At 43.9% G+C, this 26,810-nt stretch overlaps 1 protein-coding gene across 3 annotated transcripts in view; it reads right to left on the bottom strand.

Moving 5' to 3' along the window:
• Positions 1 to 26,810, bottom strand: part of sema5ba (sema domain, seven thrombospondin repeats (type 1 and type 1-like), transmembrane domain (TM) and short cytoplasmic domain, (semaphorin) 5Ba) — a 270,795-nt gene that overhangs the window by 68,044 nt on the left and 175,941 nt on the right. For all 3 annotated transcript variants that reach the window (XM_050049434.1, XM_050049435.1, XM_050049433.1), the window contains exons 6-9: positions 24,682 to 24,744; positions 23,779 to 23,877; positions 23,448 to 23,661; positions 13,272 to 13,557 (exon numbers count right to left, since the gene is read on the bottom strand). In XM_050049434.1, the coding sequence (XP_049905391.1) occupies positions 13,272 to 13,557; positions 23,448 to 23,661; positions 23,779 to 23,877; positions 24,682 to 24,744 (662 nt within the window). The remainder of the gene's footprint in view (positions 1 to 13,271; positions 13,558 to 23,447; positions 23,662 to 23,778; positions 23,878 to 24,681; positions 24,745 to 26,810) is intronic.

The following is a 26,810-nucleotide window of genomic DNA, read 5'->3' as shown; positions in this document are numbered from 1 at the left end:
AATAATGAGATAAACGTGGTAGCCAGGGAGTCATTATCAACGTTGACATGTATGTTAAAATCGCCTACAATAATAACTTTATCTGATTTAAGAACTAAACTGGATAAAAACTCTGAGAATTCAGATACAAATTCAGAATACGGGCCAGGAGCACGGTTAACTATAACAAATAAAAGTGGCTGCGAGGTTTTCCAGGTCGGATGTAAAAGACTAAGAACGAGGCTTTCAAATGAATTAGTTCTGGTCTTTTCTTAAGATGTGTTAACACCAAGAAACAAACAGAATAACAGCGGCCTCATCCCTCAAACAAAGGAACTGAACACCTATTTCACCTCTTTGTTTCACCTCTGCCTGATCCCCAGTCAGACAGTTTCCCACAGCAGCCCCCCCGGATGTGTAGCTCAGTTCAGCCCCCCAACAACAACGACCTGTTAGACATGTAATGACGTCGTCACTCAGCCCGGCTGTTGGGCCGTCTGCACGCCACAATCAGTGCAGATCACAACACACTGAGTGTGTGAACACAGAGGCTGATAATCATCTCATCCTATAACCTTATCTCTGCAGGCTGGATGCTCCCAAACCTTTTAAACAACATCCCTCGTTGTTGCTGTTTGACATCTCACGTTTTTAGCTTTTGGTTGTTAGAACTAAACGATCTGTCACACTGCTGCACACAGACCTGTTGTCAGAGGAACATGTTGGGATTACACTTTTCTGTAAACCACAGACACGTCACATTTGTATGTTTCACATGTATCATGTCAACATTTATTAAGAGACATAGTATATGAGCTGACTTTGTCATCAGGAGGTGGAGGGGACAGTGTGACGCCTGCCAAGCTGCAGATCTCTGTTCAACACCAACAAACAACAAAATCTGTTGTTTTTTAGCCGGTCGCTGAGTTTCCAGTGACTTTAGGCTCAAAAAGCTTTTTTTTCTTCATCGAGACGTTTCTGCTCTTCCTGCCGAGAACGTGCAACAAAAACCAGGATCTTATTCTGGTGGTGGCTGTGCATTAATGTACTCTTTATTTATTTGTGTAATTTCCTTTCTGTTTTTTTCAAATGTTATTAATATGATTGTAATTTTAAGCTCTCTTGGAAACACTTTGCTCAACATTTGTTCCTAAAGGAAGACGTTACAGGTGAAAATATTAACTTTGAGATTTTGGGCAATTTTCCTTCCAAAACGTGTCTTCTTTCAGACGAGGTCAGGGGTCACCAACATGCAGCTCAGGGGTCACATGCAGAAGCTGCTGCTGATACCAAATCCACATGAGAAAATGTCTCAGAGGAAAAGAGAGAATTTCAAAGTGAGCGTACAGATTTGTTCGCTGTCACCACCAACGCTGCAAAGTTGAATTACCAAATAATCCTAACCGTCCCAGTGCAGAGCAGCTGCTTTGTTGTAAAACATAAAACATGCTCATTTAGATCTATCAGGAATGTTTACAGGCTAATTTAGATTAAACAGGCTGAGCTGACGCCGTGTATTAACAGATGTTTTTTAAATCCTGTTTTTAGGCCAAAAATATATATATTTTTTTAGTATAGGTTTGTGACCCCTGGTCTAGGGGAAAGAGAAGCTCCAAAATACACAGTTGGTGTTTATTTTTGTTCAGATTTATGTTCTGGAAATGTGTGCAAAATGTGCATATTTCATTAGATAATGCATCATTTGCATATTTAAAGTTTCAGAAAACTTGTGAGAGAGAAAATAATTGTCTTAATATCAGTAATCACCTGGAGAAGTTTGATGGTGATATCTTATATTTAAAAGCCTACCTTATTCCCCATGCAGTGTTATTTCTGCTCTAAAAAGGTTTGGATTTTACAACACATATCTTTAAAGGCCATTTTATTAAAATGAGTTTTTTCTTACACTCTGAGGCAGAAATCTTCGCTTCAGCAGCTCTTACATAAACCAGACTTTACATGTTATTCCTCTCTATACTCTGAAGGTTTTTACAGAGGGATTTGTTCATATATCATTCATTGCCTCATTTAAAGAACATTTTATTCTTAAAAATATGGCGATGGACATTTTTAATGGATGTTGACGGTATTTTCTGATTTGTAAAGTGATAAAAAAGAAAAACCTTTGACTCTGATATGTGAAGACAATGAAACAAGGATTTTGAACCTGATTTCCATTCTGGACATGTCTGCAATTTAGTGCATATTTAATCAGATAATGCCTCATTTAAATATCTTCTATACAAAAAACAATTGTCTTAATGTAAGTAATCAGCTTTGGAAGTCTCATGGTGATGTCTGTTTTATATCCATGTCATATAAACTGATGTGACAGAACACAGACATCAGCACAGAGTGAGTCCCGCTGAAAGCCCGGCTTCTTACTTAATGTGCCTAACCTCATTTTATGTGAAAAAGGAACAGCTCAGGCTACATTAAGGCCAATGTTTCAACCTGGGTGAATACCTGCAGCGCAGCAGAAAAGCAAAAAGGGCTCACTCAGCAGAGCTGCACGGCTGCAGGGACCAGAAATTGAACCGAGGCTGCCAGGATTATCCGCACATATTTTTACTCTGCACAACAATACGCCAGCAGAAGCAACAGCTTTGGCCCAAAACAGTCACATCCAGAGGCAGACTGAGTCAGCAGCACCGCGGCTAAACAATAAAGCAACACCACAGGTTCAGGAGGTTGCACAGAGAGCCAGGTGTTAGATCTGAGCCACTGTAAAGAAGTGCACAGTTCACAGAGTATAAAAACACTGTGAAGCGTCTGAAAGAGAAACTTTGATCACTGGAGCATTTTTGTATCTCAGTCTGACTTGACCTATTTTCACAGTATTTCTAATCAAACACAAACTGACCCTAAGAGAGGGAGACCAGACAAAGTGCACACAGTGGGTTAAATTTAAAGTAAATATGTGTGACAGGAATGATAAGAGTGCTGGTACACAAGCAGCAGATTCTGTCAAACTGTATTCAGATCAGGCCCCGTCTTCCACCGGGGGCCCGCAGTTCATTTCAAGGTAGATTTGATGTCAGCAAGTTGATACGACGGGGAAGCGAATGCTGTGTAAAATCAGAAATATTGCACAGTTATGTGGCTGCTTCAGCTGGCTGCCCAGCATATCATTTATCTCCCACGTCGAGCCTGATCTCACCTGGAGTCAGATGCATATTTTTCATGGATTGGAGGGATTTTCAGATCCCTGAGGAGTTTTGTGCACGTCAGGCTGCGTGTGTGTGTGTGTGTGTGTGTGTCAGAGTGAGTTTGAAACGCATGGAAAGGTCTGACGATACTAAGTGAGCATAAGGATCCTTATTAGAGCTGCAGCTAATAATTATTTAACCTAATAATTCGCCTGAAGTCCTAATTTGTTTCATGTCATCATTCAGTCTGACATCATCTGAAGCAGAGCTCTTTTTTTTGTTTCGCCCTAAATTCATTTTCACTTGACACAAAAGTTAAGAGCTGCCTGGGGCAATAATTTGTTTTTTTTTTGTTTTTTTTTACAAAAACCTACAAAAAAGAAATATGATGATTTCAGAAATGTTTTTGTTAAGCAACTTCTCATATTCTCACTTTTTTCCCGTTTTGTTTGTTTTGTTTTTTAGGTCTTTATATCGGTGCAGCTGTGTCTAAGAGGTACAGCGGGTCGTCCACTAATCAGAATATCAGTTTGATCCCTGCCTCCTCCAGTCTGCTGGATCCTTGGGCAAGATACTGAACCCCCAAAAGTGTGCGATCACACGTGCGTGGTTACTGAGGAGCAGGTGGCATCATGTATGGTAGCTTCAGCCACCAGTGTGTCAATGTGTGTGTGAATGGGTGAATGTGACATGTAGTATAAAAGCGCACTGAGTGGTCAGAAGACTTGTAAGGTCTGATATAAGTGCAGTCCATTTACTATTTACTAGGGGTGTGAATCTCTAGGCACCTCACGATTCGATTCAATTCCGATTCCGAGGGCAACGATTTCGATTATAAAACAATTCTCGATTCTAAAATGAGCCAATAAGAAAATTTACACTAGATACTGAAAAACATTATTGTAATAAAGTTGGGAATATATGTCCAGTGCATACAAACTGTATCACTTGCTATGGTTGAGATGACGACACTCCACCAGTCTCCTCCTCATCCACAAATCTCCTCGGGACTCTCCTGTCCCTCGTCGACCTCCTCGACATTTCTCCTCCAGTATTTACAAAACTATAACTGACTATAACTATCTATGAACTATAAAAACACCAACTACGGTGAAAACACGAAGAAAACACGGCATAAAAAAACTCAACAGCTCTCAAAAAACCACAAATACTAAATATTATTTACAATGAAAACGCCACCAAAACTCCGCTAAATCACTCCAACTTGCACTCTCCTTGTCAGCTGACACTCTCCTCCTGCTGTGCTTCCCTCCCCTCCTCCACAGGTAATGACGTCACCACCGTAATCACTTATATCAGAATCTGATGGAATTACATCGATAGCGTGAATTGTTGAAGAGTTACAGCAATTTGAAAAATAAATATAAAAATAAAATGAAAATCGATTATATGAGTTTTCCACCTCGATGCTCGCATCATTCAACACAGAATTTCGATGCATCTAAAAATCATTTTTTCCCCACCTCTACTAGTTACCATATCATTCTGCAGCTTTCCAGTGGTATTCTTTATGGATTCAAATCCCAAAACTCCAATTTTGGTTAAAGTGTATATTTTAGCTGCAAAATGCTTTTTTCATCAGCCCCTCTAACTTTTTCCTTCTTATAAACAAACGGTGGACGTCACGTTATTTTGTTTCTGAAAGTCTCACAGACACACAAACAGACTAAACAGTGGAGGCCGGGGTCGACCTGCAACTCCTGTGTGACGTGAGGTACAATTACTGATTCTGTTAATGGAGTTTGGTGACAGTGAGGAGGGCAAAGATCACAGCTTCTGTGCCCCGTCAGGACAGGCGCTCTGATGGTGAGGTAAAGCAGTGAAATCATGTTAATACAGTGCACGTTTAAACTGATGCAGATTATTTTAGCTGACCCTTTTTTAAAGAGGCTATAAAACGTTTTGCTGCGGCTCCCGTTCACAGCCACCAGACTCCTTTGACAGAAACAGTAATTTTACGTCACAGAACACAGGGACTTAGCTGAACTACTGCTGCCTCCCATCAGGTTAAGTAGTTTGTGTGACTGTTGGAGCCGAACTAACCACAGCAGTTATGTTATATTGTTTAGCTTCTGTGTACTCCTGTCTGCTCTCCACCCTGGGAGCGTGTTCACCTCCATCTACTGCAGGTAATACACTGACTGTAGACGTATAAATGTGTTTATAAGTAAAATGCAGTCGTATATGGACTCTTATCCTGTCTTCATCTGATTAAATAAAAGTTTAACATTAAGAAAACAGCGCCATCTTCCACCTGCAGGCTCAACTCTTCCAAGCAAACACTTTCCTCCGTCTCCATGCTTATTGTCAGCCAACAGTAAGTGTCTGAGGGGCGTTCCCATTTGACAAACACGTAAAAGAACTCAGGTTGATCCAAACTTTGGCAGTTTTGCCTCATAAATGATAAACGATAAATCACTGTTCATAACTGTGTCATTTTTTTTTTTACTGCTAATCAATTAACAGGACCAGTTGTTGCACTCCTCCTCCTCCTCCTACTCCTCCTCCTCCTCCTACTCCTCCTCCCCACCCGACCTCTCAGATACGAGGCCCTCTCAGCTGGAGTGAAGTGGCGGGGTCGGTGCAGTCTCCCAGCAATAGATAAGGAGCTCATAATTAGTTAGTAATGGCAGGTTAGACACCTCAGCAGGAGAATCTCTCTCTGCTGCTCCGAGCCCACGACAGGAGGACCCTGCCAATAAGGGCCCGGAGTTAATTAAAAGACCTGGCCGTGCTCGGAGGTCTTAAGTGTCCTTATTCTGATGGAATGTGAAAACCCTCGTCTACATAACGGCCCGCCTGGCTCCACTCGCCTGGCTCCGCTCGCCTGGCTCCGCTCGCCGCCGCTGCTGCACATCTCAATAAAATTACAGCTGAATCATTTCCTTCTTTATTTCATTCCTCTCCGTTTCCTCCTCTACTCTCCAGTCGGGCTGAGTGATTATTTCTGTCACTGACTGATCTGATGCATGTTATTATTTCTATCCATTGATTGATTTAAGGGGCACTACACCAATTAGAAATGTCTCAATCAGTTTATGAGAAGAACTGCTCCGTGAAAACAGTCGTATAATATCTGCTCTGGCTCCGTACGAGCTCTCTATGGCGGCTTCTTCTTTCTGTGACCATCTGAAACTACAAGCAGAGGAGGTGGACACATGCACTGTGAACCCCAGTTTGCTCTCTCAACTTAAACTTTCAAAACTTTGAGTTTAGCACAACAAATAAAAAAATAAAAGCTTAGAGTTCGGCAGACACAAAATAAATGTGTCACATGACTCTTGTCCGACAGGAAGTTTATGTCAGTGTACCAACTATTATGCTGTTGTTTGAACATTTAATTCTGTCACATGAACATAAACATTTTAACACATTTTAATTTAATTGAAATAGTTAAGTGTACAATGACAGTGCTCTTTATTGACCTTAAACTGATGAGGTGAGATCGGATTTAACTCAGAACTTTTATGTCATTTTAACAATCTGTAGACTTTGCATTAAAATGTTGTGTCATGGATGGATTGGGGTTCACAGATTGGGCATTTATCATGTTTTATCAGGTCTTTTCTTGGGAATGAGACGTCGTCCAGTTGCCGTGGTGACTACAGAAGATGTGTTTGGGACAAACACATCTTCCCCAGGACGCCCAGAGGATGAGGGGGATTTTTATGTGTGTAAAGTTACGTGGGCGATATCTATCGCTTAGCAAATGACAAAGTGAATGGAGAGCTGACTAAAACAAAGTGCATCTTCTCATCCTATCACTGAGAGGAGAGCTGGTTAGCAGTTAGCACAAATACACTGCTGAGGTGCTTTGATGACAGAGAGTGTGTGTAGCTGTAGGGGCAGATATTGATTACAAAGTGCTTCAAACAAACTATAAAGCTGTTAACTCAGATTATTATCTGGATCATTTTAAAATCAATTCTGTATCTTTTAGTGCGACTTTTCTATAAACGGCTATTAAAATAAACAGAATAATTTCCTCAACATTTTAATGGTGTTTTTATGACATCAGTAACGACTATAGATGATAATAAAGTAAAGAAATGACTGAGAGAAAATATTCTAAAGGTTTCCAAAGATATTTTCCTTCTGTTAATGTCTTGTTGTTAATTTGATTTTTCTGTAGGATCTTGTTTTTATGTAAGTTTACACTGAGGCCACACTGTCAACCCCCATTCACTTAACTTAAATCTTTTTTTTGGAAACAGCTTCACTCAAAACTTTTAGTTTAGTGCGACAGAAACATAAAAGTTTTGAGTTCACCAGACACAAAAGTCAAGACAGCCCGTCCCCTGCTGCTTCTTCATCTTTTCTTAAAAACTGCGACCAAACATTATTGAGGTGTGACACTAACTTGGCGGACTAGGTGGACCTTTAATTGCAATAAAACAGTGAGAAATGGTTATCAAAATATTTCCAGAACCATAGGCGACATCTATAAAGTGCTTCTGGGTCAGGTTAAGTCTAATTAAAACTCAAAGATCTTTGATTTACAATGAGACAAAGAAAAGCAGTGAAGTCTCTCATTCTGACAAGATGAAACAAACTGTTAACTTTTGATTGTTGATTAGAATTTTAGTTTTTTTCTGTGCAATTGTTTCACCATAACATGCCACCCTGGTCATTTTTAAAGCATCAATGAATATATGAAAAGGCTAAGAGAGGGAGGGAGGACAGTGTTGAGACATGTCCCACATCCTGAGCAGACAGAGATGATAAGGACTCTGTTCCAACTCTGCTTTACAGCCCTAACTCCTGGGAGCAGCTGTGAGCCTGTTCAATTTAGGCCAGACAGATGGAGACAGTGTTTGTGGTGATTGCATTAACATATCCAACCCCGATGAGGGAGGCGGTTTTGGAGGGAGGACCGACGAGCCGCTTCAGAAAAGAAGGGCAAGGAAGGAGGAGACAAAAGGACGACGGACAAAAGCTCGGCGCTCGCTGATTTTTCTCATTACCTCTTCTCATTCCCTCCCACTCTTGTTTCTCTCTCACTCTTTATCCCCCCCGGCTTTTCTTTCCCTTTGTCGTTGTACGGCTCCTCACTCTCTCCTCCGCTCTATCTCTAAAGATGGCTGCAGGCTGATGGAGAGCAGCCATGTGCCGCTGAATGCAGGGAGCTTACCAGGTGAGAGAGCAGAAGGTGAGAGGCAGGATTCAACTCCCCCCCGACAGAACAGAGAACGCATCTGAATACCAACAAACACACTCAGACACACAGCAGACATGAACTCACACATGGTACGGTCTAACACAACAGTGTTCACCAACAACTCGTAATACTCTCACGTGAATCAGACTCAGATGACTTAAGATTCCAGATTAATATCCAGTGAGCCAAAATGCCTTGTTGATGCCAGAGGTCAGAGGAGAATGGCCAGACTGGTTCAAGATGATAGAAAGGCAACAGGAAGTCAAATAAGCACTGGTTCCAACCAAGGTGTGCAGAAGACCATCTCTGAAGCAACAACACCTTGTCCAACCTTGAAGCAGATGGGCTACAGCAGCAGAAGACCACACCAGGTGCCACTCCTGTCAGCTAACAACAGGAAACTGAGGCTACAATTCACACGGGTTTTCTCACCAAAACTGGACAATAGAAGATTGGAAAAACCACATTCAGATGGAAGCATGGATCCATCCTGCCTTGTATCAACGCTTCAGGCTGCTGCTGGTGGTGTAATGGTGTGGAACACGTTTATATTACTTTGCTTTCTGTCTCAGGTCAGAGAGTTTTGGAGACCTGATGCTTCATCCAGATAAAAGTTCACCAAAGTAATGACCAGTATTCCTTCTGGGAGCACAAATATTTACACAGATCTTGTGGCAATTGCTGACTGATTATTAAAACCAGTATCTGTGTTGACATCTTGCTCTGGATTATTGTGTTGGACCGACTGAGCAAACTGAGAGAGAGACGCAGCCGCTCTCTCGTCATGCAAACGTGTTCTGCAATTAGACTTTTACTGAACATAAAAAGCATAACAAGGGCCATAATGTGCACACTCTGGCCCTCAGTGTTTCCTCTCTGTAATGAAGTGTGTGACACCCCCACCTGGAGCAATCAAACACCAGAGGGAGTGTGAGTCAGTGTGTATTTCCAGCTCAGCTGAGAGCTGCATGCATCCACACTTATCATTAGCAGCAGCAGGGAGGCTCTAAACGCTGGGAAATTGTCTCTGTGTAAAGGTGGGAGAGTGTCGGAGCACCAAACTTTATGAAGTGATGAAATCTGAGGGCTAAATAAAAAGAAGATCAAGTGTTGTGGTGTGTGTGTGTGTGTGTGTGTGTGTGTGACATTAATATTCTTGTTGGTGCTGAAGGGCTCTTTAGCACAGCTGCAGCTTGTTTTTGTAGAGTTGTTCATCCTTTCTACTCGACAATGAGGGCAGTGCTGAGGATAATGCACAGATAAGAAGAACATCACAGTCATTTTATCGTCCCGATGCTTCTCTGATCGTCCTGTTCAAACCAAAGCTCGTATTAAATATAACAAACACATAACAGAGGCTGAATGTCGGAGTCAAGATGAACCGTTCTCAAACTAATTCCACCTTCAGTCCTCAATTTGTTTTCATCACACACACACTCGGCTAATTCAGATGATAAATGTCAGAGAACTTTTTTTATTTCTAGTTGAAGTATTGCTTCTGCTTTATTTTATTGAATTAAGGCACAACTGGAGGACACAGACACTGTATCAGGTTACTACTCATGTTTATTGAGATTAATCATCTGCTCTCAGCTGTTTAACGTCTTCCACTCTGCCACGACACCAGCGATCGTCCTCAGCCGATATTACTATCTTTCAGAAGCTGAAGTGGGCGGAGCTTTAAAGCTCCAGTGAACATGTCTGTATCATATGAAACTTTGGGTTCTATAATTTCCCAAGAGTCTCTCCTTTGCAGACGTACCTACTTTTTGGACAAACACCATGCTGTTTCGGGACCTTGGTCTATGACAGCTCCGCCTCCTGACAGGATGAGATCACATCCTGGTGTCGGACAAGGTGTCGAACATCACGTCACTCCCGTACATATCCCACTCAAGGGTTAAAGAGAGTCAGAGGCGTCTCCAGCATCTTGTCCTGATTTGAAAGTGGCGTTTCCAGGGACGTGATGCTGGTGTCCTCCAATCTTGGGGAGGCTAGAAGGTCACTGAGCTCTGATGTGTTCAGCATCGTCATCAGCGCTGACGTGTTCAAGCTGCTTCACACCTTGGCATTAATGTCTGTGCCTAAACAGGCAGCTGTGTCACCAGAGCACATCTCAATACAGTGGCTGAGCATCGTCACAGACAAAGAGTCGTCTCTTTCAGTCCAAGTGCTGTATGAAAGAGTCCACACGACCCAGGTCCCTGAACACTCTTTAATTTGCATGAAGTGGGTCTGACTGGAAAGTTGAGACTCTCGTGGATTCAATAAGCGCAACTGTATTCATGCGTGAGGATGTTGGTCCCCATAGTAACCACTTTTTTTTAAATGAACATCACTGTATAAAATGACCTATAGTGACCTCTGGGATGAAACTTCACAACCGCAAACTAGAGACTAGAAACATTCAGAGGACATGTGGCTTTCAAAGGTATACAGACAATAACATCAACACATCCTCACTGTGACCTCGTCACATGTCCACGTTTGGTCATGGACTTTCCACGTCCACATATGGCGTCCAAGGTACCCTGGGTGTGTTGGTTGTTGACGTTCTGGGACGCCGTGTCAACTTCAGCCTGTTACATGCATTGTCTGATTTGGTTACGTTTAGCCGACACACACACGTGTGGTTGGGTTTAGGAAAAAAGAACAGGGTTTGGCTTTACAATCTTACAGGAAGTGAACACCGGCCTCCTGGGTGAAAGTCTTGGTTGTTGGACCCATCCACCCATCCAGATCTGTTTTTCAAATGGTATTAACACAAAAACTGCTGAGGCATAACTGATCATGGGATCAGCCATCATATTTTTCCATCATATTATTACACTGTGATGTCCTAAACCCCTGTAAACTCTAAACTTTAAATAGGCACCAAACCAAAACAATGATTTTGACATATTTATGACAAGAACTTGACACTAGGGATGATCAAAATTCATTATTTGATCATCAAAAATATTAACGATCAATTATCGATTAATTGATAAGTGAGTATTTCAAAAGAGAGAAAACAAAAGAGTGCAGTGCAGACTGTCGCCGCAAGAGAGCGCAGCTGCCCCAGTTTTGAGCTTCAACCCCCCAGGCCAAAGAGGAAGAATGGCGCGCATGCGCAGTTCACCCCTGGGTGTTTACAGCCGTTGCCAGCCAGAGTTACAGGCTTCAGTTTTCAGCAAAACCTCCGTCTTTCAATGGCGTAGTGTTTTCAGAGGCCTCAAGGGAAGCCGCCGAGGCTTTGGAGAGCGATGAGAGCCTCCGTCTGTTTCTGATTTTTTGCCTGGCATAGGTCCGGCGGGGGTCTCGTAGGCCCGTCGAGCCGCCGTGCTCGCCGGGCGGAAGGGTCTCGTTGGCACGGCGACTCGCCGGGCGGGGGGTCTCGTTGGCACGGCGGCTCGCCGGACCTATGCCAGGCATTGTAGGGGAAACACTGCGACTATCGATCAAAATTATTTGTGATCGATCAAAAGCCTTAACAATCAATCATCGATAATCGAAAATTGATGCCCACTTAACAATCAATCATCGATAATCGAAAATTGATGCCCATCCCTACTTGACACAGCACTGAGCTGCATCTCAAATTCATCTTCAGGTTCCCAGGTTTTAGATGGAGTACATCACTTCTATGTGACATACACTGTTGACCTGCTGTCTCCACCTACAGATCCCCTGTCCCCTCTGAAGAAGATAAAATAGGTCCATGTTTGGGGGAGTCGGGGTGACAGAGGTTAAGAAAGTATGCAGTTACAGATGTGGGGAATGTAAAGGACAAAGTGAGTTACTAAGCTTTTAATAAATGTACTGCTCCCAGAGGAGAAATAATAAAGGTGACAGTGGAGCTGTGTGAATGAGTGATACTTGTGAGTAATGAACAAGGTGTTGACTAATCATTTCAGTGTGCCTGTACAGATTTAATAAACTGTGGAGGGATCTGTGTTAGTAAAGATTCTGGGAACTGAGACTCCCAGTGCTGCCGAGAAGCTGATTCAAAATCAACTCCCCTTTTCCAGGAAAACTGGAACCCAAGAGTTTCAGCATGTGACTACATCTGTGCTCCCAAACTGAAGAGTGTGTCTTTACTGAAACAACCGACTGTTGAGGCTCTGAACTCCATTACTTCTGTGACACCAACTTGATCAACTTCAGCTGAAGCTGTTTCTTTTACTTTTCATGCCAGAGCTGCATCTTCAGATCAGCTGTGTGGTTAATTATATTTCATAAAGTATGAATAAAGTGGAGAGCAATAATCTGTAAACAAAATGCAGGTGGCTGAATCAGCCATGCAGACCTCCATCTCCAAATCAGAGTGCAGAGCAGCACTCAACAGGTGGAGCGTCGAGTACAAGAGGAGCTCTGATGTTACAACTTCACATCCAACAACGATTCATAGAAACAACAGACACACAAGCAAGTGGCAACCACCAGGGCTGTGAGACGAAGCCAACGCAGAAGTGACAACCTGCAGTTCCTCTAATGTCCACTGGAGTCAGTCCCCACAGATCTCCATGTTAACATGTCCAACTTCACAGCACACACGTGGTTACGTTCAGCCAACACACACACGTGGTTACGTTCAGCCAACACACACACGTGGTTCAGCCAACACACACACGTGGTTACGTTCAGCCAACACACACACGTGGTTACGTTCAGCCAGCACACACACGTGGTTGGGTTCAGGAAAAAAGAACAGGGTTTGGCTTTACAATCTTACACGATTCTTTTCTTTTTCTGACAGTGTCTAACACCAGAGGTCACTGACCAGGCACTGGTTTATCAACGACTTCGTAGTGACCCCTGGCTGAAAGGAACTTTGGTTTGCTACCATCACACTCACTAATATCCACCTGTCAGCACTATAACACAGTCACATGTGCTTCTGTCTCCCCACATCAGAAACCTCCTGTGTAAGAATCCTTCCTGTACAACAGGTGCAGTGCTGTGATACAGGAGCGTGTACTCACACATTGGTGGTGAAGATGCCGTAGATGAGGTCTTGCTCCGGCAGGTAGAAGGTGCTCTGCAGCTCGTTGTAGTAGAAGGGGATCTCCCCGGAGCGCGAGCAGTTGAGCCTCGCCTTCATGAACGTGGTCCAGGTGTCCTCCAGCAGAAACCGCCCACCGATGTCGTTCTTGCAGACTCGTGCCACGCGGGAGTAGACGGTCTTCCCGCAGTCGTGCTCCACTGCGTTCTCCCTCAGGAAGAAGAAGGTGAAGAGGCCGATGTCGTAGGCCGAGATGAAGTGGGGCTCTGCAGGGAGGAAGCAGAGAGGGAGGGGGAGGATCATTACACAGCGATGCCAGGGAAACAGAAATATTTGCAACATTTATCTTGTAGATTTTGTTGCTTTGACCTCTGCACTCCTTCTTATTGATTGCAATAAAAACAAGTTTGTAATTCTAGTGCTGCACGCCTGGTGAAGATGTTCTGGAAAAGAGCCTCAATGTCAAAAGCATAAATGAGATAGGAGGGTGCGGAGGGAGGAGAGGAGGAGATAAAAAATGGCTACTAATAAATCCGTCTGATGTTTTGATGGTAAATCCATGGAGCTATGTCTGTTTAACTGGACGGCCACGCTGCTTTTACTGCCCTCGGTGGCACAGCAGATGATTAATGGACCTCCTGCTGGGCGGGTTATCACGTAAAGCAGACTGAATAACAGTTTGAGCGGGACGTTACAGTCATCTTTTGTAAACACATGACTCATCACCAAACAATGATTCACTGCTGAGAACACGCAGGAAAATAAAAGAGGTGAAAATCTGAAGTTAGTCTCACACTCAACATGCAGAGACTGATAGAACAAACACGTCTGTAGCCTTTGTGACGGCTTCAACTATCAGAGTCTCCAAATCACATTTTCCCTCTGACCATTTCTGTCTCTCATTATGAAGGTGATTTTGCTTTTATGTGCAGACTTATCAAGATGTTTGCACAGTACCTGACCTTTCTGCAGACGCCTCGGTACAATTAAAGTGAGAGGAGTTTTGTTTGTGGTGCTCACAGCATTTAAAAACTATATTTGAAAAGGAGCTTCAGTGCTTCCTCACATGCAAAGGTACTTCTTGTCCACCCAGTTGAAGCCACTCACTGTATGGATCAATGATGTAGAAATCAGTTTGTGAGCATGAATTAGCAGAGTTGCCTTTCCTACGACAAATGGGCTGAATTCACATTTTAATCTGGAGCGAAGTGCAAAGAACAAGATTCTCCCTGCTGCATTTCAGCCCTCAGTCCCGTCAGGTCCATGTGGGACTCTATCCCTCATGGACACAGACTTTAGGAACTTAATTCATCTGCATCAGTTTTTTGATCAATAAAGACAAACCATGGAGTCTTTAAACAAATAAAAAATGAATTTAATCTCCTATGGACATTTCTACACAAAAAAGATGACCTTATTGAGATCCCGAGGCAGCTGAGAGGCTGCTGATTAATCTACAAATGAATAACTCAAAGAACAAAACTATGTCTTGGATGTACGGAGCATTTTTAGCCGACTCCTTCTGTATTAAAGCAAAATGGAAAATGGGTTTAAATTACTGGAACCAGCTCCCACAGAGACCTGAAATAAGATCTGCTCAGAGGCCAACGAGGTCACCGCTGAAACTCAAGATCATCTACACACGTTGTTGTGAGCAGTTTCATGTAGGAGGCGTGTGTCGTCTCACAGACGAGAGGCTTGTGCTCGTGACAGCATGAGATGCAAATATTGTGGCTGCTACTCCTCATCTGAGCTGTGACGTTAGCCAGCTAAGGTCTGTGGATTATCTGGAGTAACCAGGTCATGATTTCTGTACAGAGACACTGATGTTGAGTTTTGAGCTCCACAAGCTGAGTGTCATCTAGTTCTGTTATACTGGAGAGAAGTCAGACATCTCTACGGCCCATATCTCCAACACTCTGCAGCTCACACCTAAACTGCTTACACTGATAAACAGCTCTACAGGGAAGAGGAGAAACGTGTAGTTCTGATTTGGGGGGGGGCTGTCCCTTTAATTCCTACAACTGAGCTAACAGAGCTAACAGAGCTAACTGTGTCCTCATCAGCTGCTGACTGACTCCAGGCGATGAAACAGAGAAAACACTCCTGTGCTGCCGTTCTCCCACTGGGACCCATTTATCTGAGTGATGTCACACACTCACCTCATCTCAGCAGCACAAACACAAAGGGAGGAATAAACCTTAATTTGCCCCGCTGCCTGCTCACCCATATAAAGAAATAACTAAATAAAATATAAAAGAGATGCTGAAGTTATAAACACAGTCAGACACACAGAGGAGTCGACCTGTTAACAGCTGTGATGGAGTGTGTCTCAGAGCTTTCAAAGGTTTTAAACTGAAGCAGGAGGAGACAAAGACGCCGTCCACACAGCTGCAGCAGCCTCTGAATCATATCTTACATCTGTAGTAAGACACAACCTGCAGATCGTACCGACCACATCTTGGGCAGGTTATGACACAATGGGCCCCTGGGCACAGATACGCAAAGGGCCCCACCACCTCTTCTACACAGAGGCTAAACACTCAGAGATGGTGTGGTGGTCTTATGTCTCTTTGTAGTTATGCATCGTTTTGTCTGTTTGTGTCTCTTTGTGGTCGTTTTGTGTCTCCTTGTGGCTGCTGTGTCTTTTTGTATTCGATCGGGTCTCTCTGATGTAATTTTGTGTCTTACTGAGGTTGTTTTGTGTAGCTTTGTAGTCATTTGGGTCTCTGAGGGGATTTTGTGTCTTATTAAGGTCAATTTTGTGTCTCTTTTGGGGTTTTTTTCTCACTTTGTGGTCATTTTGTGTCTCCTAGCAGTTGTTTTGTGTTTTTGTGGTCATTATGTGTCTCTTTGTGGTTGTTTTGTGTCGTTTGTAGTTGATCAGGTCTCTCTGAGGTGATTTTTTTTATCTTACTGAGGTAAATTTGTGTCTCTTTTTGGTGTATTTTTTGTCTCCTAGCAGTTGTTTTGTGTCACTTTGTAGATGTTTGTGTCTCTTTGAGTTGATTTATATCTTATTGAGGTAATTTGTCCCTTTTTGGTGTATTTTTTGTCTCTTTGTGGTCTTTTGTGTCTTTCTGTTGTTGATTGGATCTCTAAGTCATTTTGTGTCTCCTTGTGGTTTTATTGTGTTGCTTTGTAGTTGTTTGGGTCTCTTTGAGGTGATTTTAGATCTTATTTGGTAAATGTGTGTCTCATTTTGGTGTTTTTTCTCTCTTTGTAGTCATTTTTTGTCTCCTTGTGGCTGCTGTGTCTTTTTGTATTCGATCATGTCTCTCTAATTTTGTGTCTTATTGAGGTTGTTTTGTGCGTCTTTGTCGTCATTTTGTGTCTAATGTGTTGGTTTTGCCCGTTTTTGCATTTGATTTTTGTCTCTTTGCAGTTGATTTGTGTTTCTTTGTGGTCATTATTAGTCTCTCTCTGGTTAGTCCATGTTGATTTGACACTTCACAAGTGATGACCACGATGCCCCCCTGACAGTTTGGGTCCTTGGACCTATGTCCAGCAGGCCTGTTTGTTAATCCATCCATGCTGCATGGTGAAAGCAACAAAATGACATTTTGGGGCGAGAAACTGTAATCACGTTACATATTAAAGGGACGGTGAGTGCAGACGTCCTGACAGTCTGATGAGTGTAGTTACTCTGTGAGAACATGTGGAGCGACTGTGTTCAAAGTGGGAAGGCAGCAGCAGCTAATTTAGCAGGTGATCTAATCAACTTTTCCAGTGTACATTTAATGAAGTGGAGGTCGTCCTCAGTGCATTTATAATCAGAGGCTTAACGAGTAAAAACGGCAACGAAAATAGAACAAATGCAGCAGATTAATTATCATTATTATTATCATTATGCACGACACCCAAAGGTTTCATTTAAAGTTCACATATGTGACAAAAACAAACCAAACTGGACCGCACATCCCCAATCAGAGAGTTAATTGGTGCTAACAAGCATTCAGATGAGCAGGAGTCACGTCTGCTGGGTCCCTGACAATTACTGTAAATGAGACAACCATCATAACGTGTCCGTGCTCCTCGCCCTGCAGCTAACGGCCGTGTGAAGGAGCTAATTGTGTTGTGCATGTTCCAGATATGTAACGCTGGGTAAACTCTGTGTGTGTGTGTGTGTGTGTGTGTGTGTGTGTGTGTGTGTGTGCAGCACGCCTCAGCTGTTGTGTGTGGAGTCTTTCTGTGTTTACATACCTGTATTTATGCATACTGTACACGTGTCAGGCGAAGGGCAGGTGGAGCTGACAGATTCTGCATGATATTACTGAAGCTGCGTGGGTGCAAATGTGACGAGTTTTTCCAGCATCCCGCTGAGCAGTAAACAGATTGTTCAATCTGGCAGGCCGGTGAGGTGCTGGAGGAGTGAGGCTGCCGTCACTAACATCACATGACGCTTCAGATCAAACACAGATACGGTTTACAGACTGAGGTGATTTAATATTCATATAAACAGATTCAGTTTGAATTTAAAACGGTGCATTAATGATCGTTATCAACCTGGTCTCATTCCCAGGGCCTCGACTACGGCAGCCTGGTGAGAGGCCCTTTGCTTCTGGATGCACAAGGCACCTCACAGCATCTCTATAGAACACATGCACTTTTAATTAAGTCCATTATAATCCTGTCTGTAACAATAAGTAGTATACAGAGCAAGAGCATCTAAGTACAAACGGCAGCGGTGACAGATGGGTCAAACACACACAGGATACTGGTGTTCCTGTCCCATGAAACCAAAAGTCAACTTGAGATTGTTTTAACCACTTGGTGTCGTTATCAGAGATGCACCAATTGACTGGCTGGTGATCCCTACAGAGGTCGACCTTTCTGTCAAAGACTAGCATCCTTTTGGTTCGACCACAAACAACCCTGATATCACCGTATCGCCAAACCCACCAGACTCCTTTTAAATAAAGTGTCATTGCATCACAAATCTCACAGAAAGCATCTTGGTTCCTCTTTCTACAGTTTAACAGTCACCACCTCTGGTTTGGTGATATAAACCCTTAATTCACCCAGACAGATATGCAAATATGCGCCTCTATACATGCTTAAAAAACTGTTTAGTTAAATGCAGTCTGGTGGAGTTTGGTGACGGTGAATTCAGGGTAGACTGTTAAGCCACAGGTAAGAAAAAGTTGTGAGCCTCCAAGGACCTGTAGTTCTTGAAGTGATGACGTTAGAACACATCGTCAAAACATAGCTTAGTGAAAACATACTAAGGTTAGCGCCGCTCTGCCGTCTCAAACCTCACGTGGATTTCACCAAAACATGCCGGTCCATTACATCACAGTAAGTGTAGGGTACTGATACTATGGGACATTTAATTAATCATATCTCTAGTAAATGTAATCATTTCTGTGAGCTTAAAATAGCGCTTTGCAGCATTTACAGCCTCATGGTTGTTCCCCTCTGCAAACCAGTTGAGTTGCAGTTTCATCCACGTCTGTCCAGACTCATGTGAAGCCGTGACTGTAGACGACGCTTCAAATCTGGAAGCTGCTGCAAAGAAGCTACGAATTCTAAATTCTGAAGCTTCACACACATCTTCACAATTTTACTTGACATTTGTGTGAAATTGTGTCAAAATTAGTGAATGAATTTTTGATTTTACAAGAATGAGATGGACATAAGGTCATAGTGACCTTTGGCCACCAAAATCTAATCAGTTCATTGTAGAGTCCAAGCGGACGTTTGTGCCAAATTTGAAGACGTTGTCCTTCAGATACTGCGTTCTCAATAATGGGATGGACACAGGGTCATAGTGACCTTTGACCACAAAAATATGATCAGTTTATCGCTGAGTCCAAGTAGACGTTTGTGCCAAATTTCAAGACGGTATCTTGAGATACTGTGTATACAAGACTGGGACGGACGGATGGACGGACGGATGTACCCATGGACAGACAACCCAAAAACATGATGCCTCCCTCCACAGCTGTCGGGGGCACAGAGGCATCAAACCCTGAGGTTGAACAGACCTGTGTCTGTACGTGTTGCCGTGGTTATACTCAGGACTGAGAATTTTCCTCCCTCAGTTTTATTTGACGTTCTTTATGCCAACACACACTTTATAAGAGACGACCGGAGAGTCGGGGCAAACAGCAGAAATATAAATAAATATGTTGTTACCTATAAAGTCTTCGGGGGATTGAGAGAAGTGCAGAGACATTGTTTGGATTACTTCAGAGACAACTCTATACCTCGCTGTGTCATTCAGATGCATGATGGGAAACAGTTGGTCGGCGCCTGGCAGGCTACCAATCCAATAAGGGAACAGATTGATTAGATCCAGGACCCCCTCCCTGCCTTCGATTCTCCTCAACTGGAGAGGCTTAGAGCTGGAAATGAGATTTTCATTCACACCCCAAATCCACCGGGAACTCAACTCCATAACCCTCACAGAGGCCGCGGAGAAGAGCACGCTGTGGCGGCATGAACGTATGTAGCTGGAGAGCAACGTGTGTGTGTGTGTGTGCGCGCGTGCGTGTGTGTGTGTGTGTGTGTGTGTGTGTGTGCAGCCAGCTGTGATTATGCTGATGAGGACACTAAGCGCTTTGCTGCTCATCTCTTTTCCTCCCACATACTCTATCACTTTGTATGTCGCTTTCAAACACACGTAACCTGGACACATGTGGAAGCGTACAGTCTAAATACATATATACACAAGCACACACACACTTGTGCGCACACACACACACACACACACACACACGCGGGCAGAGACCTGCACGGTGTGAAGCGTGCTGTGTTGTAATTTCACCCTCTCCCTGCCGTGAGGAATAATTACATCGCTCACTGACTCCTCAGTCTATCTCCTCTGCTTCCCTCTCATCCTCATCTTCCTCCATGCCTTGCAACTCTTCTCCAAACCCCCCCCCCCGCACACACACACACACACACACACACATTCACACTCTCCCACCTTCGATTGCATTCAATCTTCCCGTTCCCACCTCTCCATCCTGTCTAACCTTTATTCTGCCCGACTCTCAAATCTTGTCCAACCTGCCTCTCATCCTGACACAGCTGCTTTGACATACCTGAATGTGTGTTCACTACATCAGGTGCTGATCATTAAAGCTTTCGTCACAGGACAGAAAATTAATCATCAGGACCTCTGATGATGGATTAATCGATTAAGTCTTCTATGAAGCAGAAAATGTCAAACGTTTTGTTGGTTCTGTGACAGTCAGCTGTTCTACGTTTCATTTCATTAACTCAGTATCTTCAGGACTGCAGGTCGGACTGAACGAGCAGTTTGAAGAGGTCACTCTGGACTCTGGGCAGGTGTGATGGGCAGTTTATAAACAGCCTGTGTCCACAAAGCGTTTTTCTTCTGCAGAAAGGAAGTGTCAGGGTGCTGTGTGTGGGTTCCTCCTTCTATGACAATAATATCTTGACCTTAACGTTAGCTAGGTAGCTAAGGTAACGCTGTGTTAGCAGAGTTGACAGAACAAGCTCCCATTGAGTACAGCGGTAAAAGCACAACACTTGGCAACACTCAGAGTCCAGCTGATCTGCTCCTACAAACGGGCTTTACTGTCTTCGTAAAGTGTTGGACACGGTTACAGCTCTGCCAGGAGCTCCGCCTGGATGATGGTCGGTTCAAGGCTTATTTTATGATGAGTCAGAGACAGTTTGACAGTTTGATCTGCTCTCAATCATTGAGCCTAAACAATATGTTCAGGTGTGTCTTGCAGCTTGCCTGGGGTGCATGGAAAATGAGCTAACAAAAAAGAGATCAGTTTGTCTCCTCTAGATCGTACCTTTTTGTATTTCAAGAGTAAAACTGTGCAAACAACGGGACATGCAAATATGCCACATTTAAATAATTACAAATATCACATTGGTATCAATATCAGCGATGACTTGGTATCAGACTGAAACCAAATTCTGTGGTGTCCCCCGCCCCTAATCTCCGCCTCTCAATTTATCTGATCAGACAATGGGAAAATAAGTTGTTGTAACTGGAGTCGTTCAGAGGCACAGCGTGGTAAAATGCAAGGTGCCTCATGATGTTAAAGCAGCGAACAAAGTGCTTCACTCATTTAAAACATTTATAAAAAGCTGCCCCAGGCTGCTAAAAGGCACTCTGTGTGATCAGAGCCAACTAAATTTACTATCCAGTATTTAAAGAGCACGACTGTTAGTGTCACACACAGCAGAGTATTCAGCTCTGTGATTGGATGTTATCAATCTAAATGTGACTGAAGAACCGTACTTGACTTCTCTCCCTACGATCCTGTGTCCACAGGCTGATACCTGCGACTTCTTTCATAAAGGAACCAGATACTTTCCAACACAGCTGCTCATCTTTTGTACTGATGATTCAAGCAGAAGAGTTTCGTGTCCACCCGAGTCTTTAAAGTGCCACCTCACACTGTCTGTGATGCAGAAAATGAATCTGACCTTTCCTTCCAGAACAATGGATGCCTAAAATAACTCCCACTTCCATTTTCTATATACCACCATGAATCCGGTAATCTGAGCGTTTCTGCATATCAAAGGCTGAACATGACAGCCTCCTCCAGTGGAGGGTCCATCTACATTTCTGCTGGAGTCAGGATGTGTGTGAATGGATTTCTGCTGCAGCGTGTTCGGGGGAGAGAAAAGGCACAGCGTCAGCAGCAGGGAGATTATTGACACCGACACCAGCAGGACTGACAGCATTTCATGTCCTCCACCATTCTATAAATCCAACCAATTCCTATGCCTGACCTGTACGCTGTGTTCCACACACAAGTCCAAATCACAACAGTCTTTGTAATCCTTTGAAAACACCTCTGTCGGATTGATCCATCTTGGCTGTAACAAAAGAGCCGATTGTGTTGGAAGAGAAAGTGCACACTTGGCCTGTCTGCCGCTCCGAGCGGGTTCTGGGAAAATGTTTAAAGGAACTGCAGGAATTTACAGAGATGGTTCGACACAAATTTAACCTTGTGTGGATAATTTGGAATCTAACAAGAGTTTAAACCAGATCAAATTACTAATCCTGTCAGATTATATTTCTCATGCCTGATATTAAACAGTGACCCTGTGAAACAGGAAATGAAGCTCAGCGTGAGTTCAGTCATGAAGACTTTATCTTATATCCATTCACAGTTCTCTCTCTGTCCCACTGCTTCCTCCAGTCAGATAATTCTGGGTGTTCCCTCTCCTGGTTAGCCAGTCAAACTTTGCCACGATCTCCTTCAGCCAATCATGTCGCTGCTGCCAAATGTTAAACATGTTCTCCTCTCTGCTCCTGTCAGCTGTCATTTCAGACCCCGTTCACCTCCAGTCACTTGATCCAGAGCCCAGGACCAGCTCATCGAAGCCCACTCCTCTTCACATCCACATTTACCACCCTCCTGGAATATATGACATCATGATGGGGTCTAATCACCACATTTCTCACGTGTAAATACATAATATTTGCTCTCCTGATCGAAACAGAGCTCGAACACAAACCAGTAAAATCTAAAGCCTCGTATTTTTAAAATCTCGACAATGAACTTGAGTCAATCAGTGGGAATTTAAACAGGGAAGGAAATCTGGAAAAAGAAAAACAGGGGGCAGAATTTGAAAAGGCCCCCTCCTCCTGCAGCTCCCCCTTCTCTGTCCTAAGCTCCTCCCACCACAAAACCACAAGTATATGCCCACGCTTCATACAGTAACCCAGTGTTTCCCATACACTGATTAATTTAATCTTATTTCATTGTACAGCTGCACACAGTAGATTCACTCAGCCTCTCCTCGCCTCACTCCCCGCCGCTGTGGACCGTTTCCTCAGGAGAAGAGTGGGCAGCAGCTTTGGAATTCAGCCAGCGCAACCCCCCAGCGCCAGGTGTCCAGCAGCAGCATAGGGTCCAACCTGTGTAACGGCAGCAACAGAAAGTTTGCTGATCCAGCAGGGAGTCAGGGCTGTCCAATCCCCGAGCTGAGCTTTGTGCTGGTTGGATTCAGGTTGCTGACTTGGGGTCTGTCCCTAGAGCTGCTGCCCGCTCTGCTTCCACTGAGGTGGTCTGTAGCATATACGGAGCCAGAGTGTGCAACACTTTTTTTCTATAATCAAGAGCAACTGGAGACTTTTCATAAATAATCATCAGCTGCAGCACAAAACAGTGTGAGCAAAGGAATATATGTAGTTGTTGCTGTGTGACTGTACCGTTGAGCCATTTGGAGTTGTACTGTGCGGTCCGGAGAGGTGGCATGCCGCCCAGGCTGCGGTATATGACGGGGTCACGGCCAGAGAAATCGATGACGGTGGCTGCGTACAGCTCTCCACTCTCTGTCACCACCGCTGTGGAGTTGTGACGAGGGTCGTACGGGCAGCGTGCCACACCGTTGACCCGCTCCAGCACGCTGCTCATGTTGCCCACCTGCCACAGATAACAAGATACAGAGATGGAGACAAAGAGGGAGAGACGGGGGGGCGGAAGGTTAAATCTACTGTGTTCTCACAGGTTTCCTACAAAGACACAAACACACACTCATACCTCTCTGGTAATACACAGCGGCTGGAAAGCATTGGTTCCACAGGTCATGACCTCCGTCTTGTTCACCAGCAAGACTCTGATGTAGTTCTGACATTCAATCTGCAGAGAAGAGGGTGAAGAAGAAAGAGTTCAGAAAGTTAGAGCAGAGCAGAGAAGAGCTGAGGTGGCAGGCTAAATATTCTTTGACGTGTTGCTGAGAAGAACAATGGAGCCAGTCCTCCGGTATCAGACTGGCATGCAACCAAAAGCACAGCAACTGAGTGTCTGCAGCAGGTCCATTGTTCAAAAATAAGAATGCTGGTTTGCAGTTGAATGGAGGCCTATTTGTGGCATCGACAGGCTCTACACTAAGTCAAGTATGTGTTTCAGTAAAAAGATTCAAATCTGTTTTAACAAAGGCCTGAAATAGATTTATTGGTAATGAAACGTGTTGTGTATCATTTGGTTGTAAATGGCAGAGCTTTGTGTTGTGGAGAAGAAGTGAGGTAATAGCAGTGAAGGAGGTTTCAAAGAGAATTGATTGTTTTGTGTATCAGGTATCAGGCCTGGCTCTATAGGCGCTGAGGGAGATAAAAGTTCTGCTGCAATCAGTAACTCACAAAATAAACGTAATGCGACAGCTGATCGCAGCGTCGCTTATCAGACAGATTTGAAAGGAAATCCTTTTGTGAGTCACTATCTCGCCCTCGTCTCTGGTTTGCACAGTCTCCCTGCCTTCCCTTTGCCCTCTCTCTTCACTGCTAGAAAAACAACTCTTGATTGAAGGGTCTGAAATAGCTGTTCTGTACAGAGTCCTCCCATGAGGCCCATAAAGGACCTCGCCACAACAGCCACCAGATATCAAGATGGCCTCTCAGTGCGGCAGACATGAAGTGTTGTAATTGGGGGCGGGATCGGGGTTACCTCTGTTTTGCCTTTGCTCTGACAGGACCTCCTGGTTTCCTCGTCCGGTGCCCATTCTGTCGCCTAGGAAACAAAAACAAGAAAAAAAAGCCCAGGGATGACAAAGAGGCCGAAAAGCAGTCAGCTGAGTCCTTCAGACACGACAAAACAGTTACGCAACAACTGACTGTTGCTAATACTGTAGGCACGCACAAAAAGATGCATGAAAAGACTTTAACCTCATTGCTGTTTGTTTATTGTGTAAACATGGCGACCGGCTTGCCAGCCAAGAGCTTATTTGAGGGTAGCGGGCACGGCACCCAACGAGGCAGTTGAAGGGCTGAGGACGGCATTAGCATGTAAATGGCTTTCTCTCCATCTTCTCCTTCTTTCTTCCCCTCTCTCTATCTCTCGCTCGGAAAGTTTGCAGCACTCGCCTCCGCTCCCCCCTCTCCACCCCCCCACCCCTTTCACTTCTACCAGCCAATTATATTCCTGTTGATGGTTGTGTCTTGGGCTTAATTATGGATGCAGGCGGCAGCACTGCACGGCTGCACTGCAAACACACTAATGCATGTGCACACACACATGCTGTTTGGCCACCAGAGCTGCACTGGCTCTCGTTGAGAGGGCTGAGAGATGTCCCTCTTCTTGGCGTGAGCAGTGTGTGTGTGCAGGGTGCCAGGGGACCCCCTGTTGGGTGTCACTGGCCTCATTTTACTCATCCTCCTCCATCTCCTCCTCTTCTCTGATCTCACTGCCCAAGTAGGAAGGTTGCCTAAGTGTCGGAAAGTAAAAACTCTGTTATTATATAACATCGATCCATCTGATCCTCCATCTTTATTTCTTTCCCTCCTCTCACAGAGAGATTGTTGTCATGCACCAGAGAAGCCACAGCCCATAATGATCTACATCTTATGAATTGCCTTCCCAGGACAATCGGCCAGTGGGACACAGTTGTGACCTAACACTCGGAGGAGCCCGCCAACTGAGGCCAACCAGGAGTCAACAGTAAACTGGGTCAGTGTTCCAGGAGCCAAACGGAGGACTCAGACAAACAGTAAACATCGAGGGAACCAGTGAAGCAGCCCAGACACCAGAAGGAAACACTGGCAGTGTACCTTTCTACAAACCACCAATACGTTTGTATGTTTCAGACAGAATCAACGTCTCTAAAGTGACATGATATATAAGCTGACCAGGTTTTAGAGAGTTGTCGTGTTTCTATCAGCTTTTCATAGGATTACTTAGATTCAAGACTTCTTTTTAAATTTAAGAAACAAACAAACAAACACAATCTGACATCAGTCACTCGGGGTCAGCGACAGTTTTGCCCAAATGTTTAATTACAACATAAAACATGACGTTCTTGTCGTGTGGTGGAGACGAGGGTAGAACAGAGCCAGGAGATACTTCACATTTGTTGATGAGTTTTCTTGCAGAGTTTGTGTTTCTCACTCTGCTTAGATTCCCATCATGCAGAGTGAGAAAAACATTTTGCATAAAACACACCAAGCCTCATCTGCACAGCCCTGTACCTGTTTTTTCCACAACATGGAATCTTGCTTACAGTTTCATTCCACTTTTCTGCACATCATTTTATGGACTGAAATGTGACCATTTCTTTATCAGTGTAGGGTTGTTGTTGTTTGAGTTAATACCAACGTCTGGTCTAAACTTCATGAAAACAGACTGACACGTTCAAAAAATGTGCAACGGAAAAGAACGTTGACGTGTTGAATACTTATTTACTCCACTGTGTGTCAAAGAGATCACTGCATTCTGATTTTATTCATGTTTTACACAACATCCCAACTTGTTTGGAATCAGGGCTGCACTCCCCTGTGTCATCCAGGGTACAGTGACACTACGTTAGCAGACAGTGAATCTCTGCTTTGAGCATCCGGATGTTAAAAAAATATGAGTGTTGTTGGTTCAGTTATCCTGATCTGGTGACCTGACTGCAAGAGGTCATTTGGAAACTATTGCTAATTATTTCACAAATTCACAATGTAATGTCACAGGAAACAAAATCATAAAATCATACGTCTCATGTCTTTTGAAAGATTTATTTTAAACATTTTTAAACCAATTACATTTTACATTACATTTTTTAATTCAGTGACTTTAAGCCCCCCCCCCCCCCCTCA

Source organism: Epinephelus moara, chromosome 7 (genome assembly GCF_006386435.1).
Source record: "Epinephelus moara isolate mb chromosome 7, YSFRI_EMoa_1.0, whole genome shotgun sequence".
NCBI classification, from domain to species: Eukaryota; Metazoa; Chordata; class Actinopteri; order Perciformes; family Serranidae; genus Epinephelus; species Epinephelus moara.
The sequence above is the reverse complement of the archived record's forward strand: the minus strand, read 5'-3'. Positions and strand labels throughout refer to the sequence as shown.